Below are 1,056 nucleotides of genomic sequence, written 5' to 3'. Positions count from 1 at the left end.
CTCTGCCTTAGAAATTTTCTGATGCCTTTTTAGATTCCTGGTTTTCCATTCATCCACATGGCTTTTTTTCCCCCAACTCTGCTTCTGCTAGCATCCTTATGGACTGCTTTGCCTTTCTTTCCTTTAATTCCGTATCTCCTTTCACTCTGACGGTGTCTTACCTCCAGGTCATATTTGGCCATAATTGCCTTTGATTTTGCCCATTTCCCACTGTTCTGGTGCTTAAGGCTCATTCGCTCCTGGAAAGAAAGGGCACAGTGAGCTCCTTATTGCTTTCTAGGGAGAGCAGGTTCAAGGGTTGGGGGCCAGAGGCAGCCTCACCATCATTCTGGCCTTGTCAAGTTTTTCTAGTTCTTCTAGTGCTGCAGCAGGATTGACCTTCTGCAACTTCTCAAAATCTTTTAAGGCTTGCTTGGCCTTTCCTTTCTTCAGAATTCTGTGATACCTATAGGGTGAGAGAGGTATGAGGGAAGAGATACAGCTGAACCACTGGTGCCACACATGTAAGTGCCCCCATCACACGAGGGGTCTCCTAATGCCAGGGATGGACTGGACATCACAGAGCTAGACCTGCGAGGCTTGGTGGGACCCTCAGTCCCTGCAGCCCCCAAGGGCAGACCTCCACAAATGAATCCCCTCTGCTTCTAGAGCACAAGCACAAGGGAAGAGCAGAATATGATCCCAAAAGGCAAAAAAGGCAGGAAGGAAGCCCTATTGGCTTCATAGCTGTTGAAGACAGAACTCATTCAGCAGAACCACTCCATGATGCCCTGGAAGGAAGTCAAAGTAACTGACAGTCCTGTTTTTAGCAAATTCAAGATGGAAAGCCAAAGCCAGAGGAGCAGGCACCACTGAAACAGGCAAAACTCTCTGAGGTTGGTTTGAGGAAAAAAGAGGCCAGTCACTCCTCTTTGGGACTTTTCCTACAGGACCCCACAGCTGCCATGGGAAAGGTTCTCTCCTAAGGACTTGTGATTAGCCATGCCACTTTCCCACGGAACCCAAGGCTGGTTCACAGGGGCTTCCTTACTTTTTGCTTTTGATTCTCTTCTCTCT

At 48.3% G+C, this 1,056-nt stretch overlaps 1 protein-coding gene across 1 annotated transcript in view; it reads right to left on the bottom strand.

The window, feature by feature from the left end:
• LOC104983394 (U3 small nucleolar RNA-associated protein 14 homolog A-like) overlaps positions 1-1,056 on the bottom strand; it is a gene marked incomplete at both ends in the record, with an annotated part of 17,263 nt that overhangs the window by 8,201 nt on the left and 8,006 nt on the right. Inside the window, 3 exons of the mRNA XM_010832849.1 lie at positions 33-239; positions 322-445; positions 1,031-1,054. Of these exons, the coding sequence (XP_010831151.1) occupies positions 33-239; positions 322-445; positions 1,031-1,054 (355 nt within the window). The remainder of the gene's footprint in view (positions 1-32; positions 240-321; positions 446-1,030; positions 1,055-1,056) is intronic.

The sequence above is a fragment of the Bison bison genome, unplaced genomic scaffold (assembly GCF_000754665.1).
Source record: "Bison bison bison isolate TAMUID 2011002044 unplaced genomic scaffold, Bison_UMD1.0 scf7180017862383, whole genome shotgun sequence".
Classification (NCBI taxonomy): domain Eukaryota; kingdom Metazoa; phylum Chordata; class Mammalia; order Artiodactyla; family Bovidae; genus Bison; species Bison bison.
This window is presented reverse-complemented; position numbering and strand designations above follow the sequence as displayed.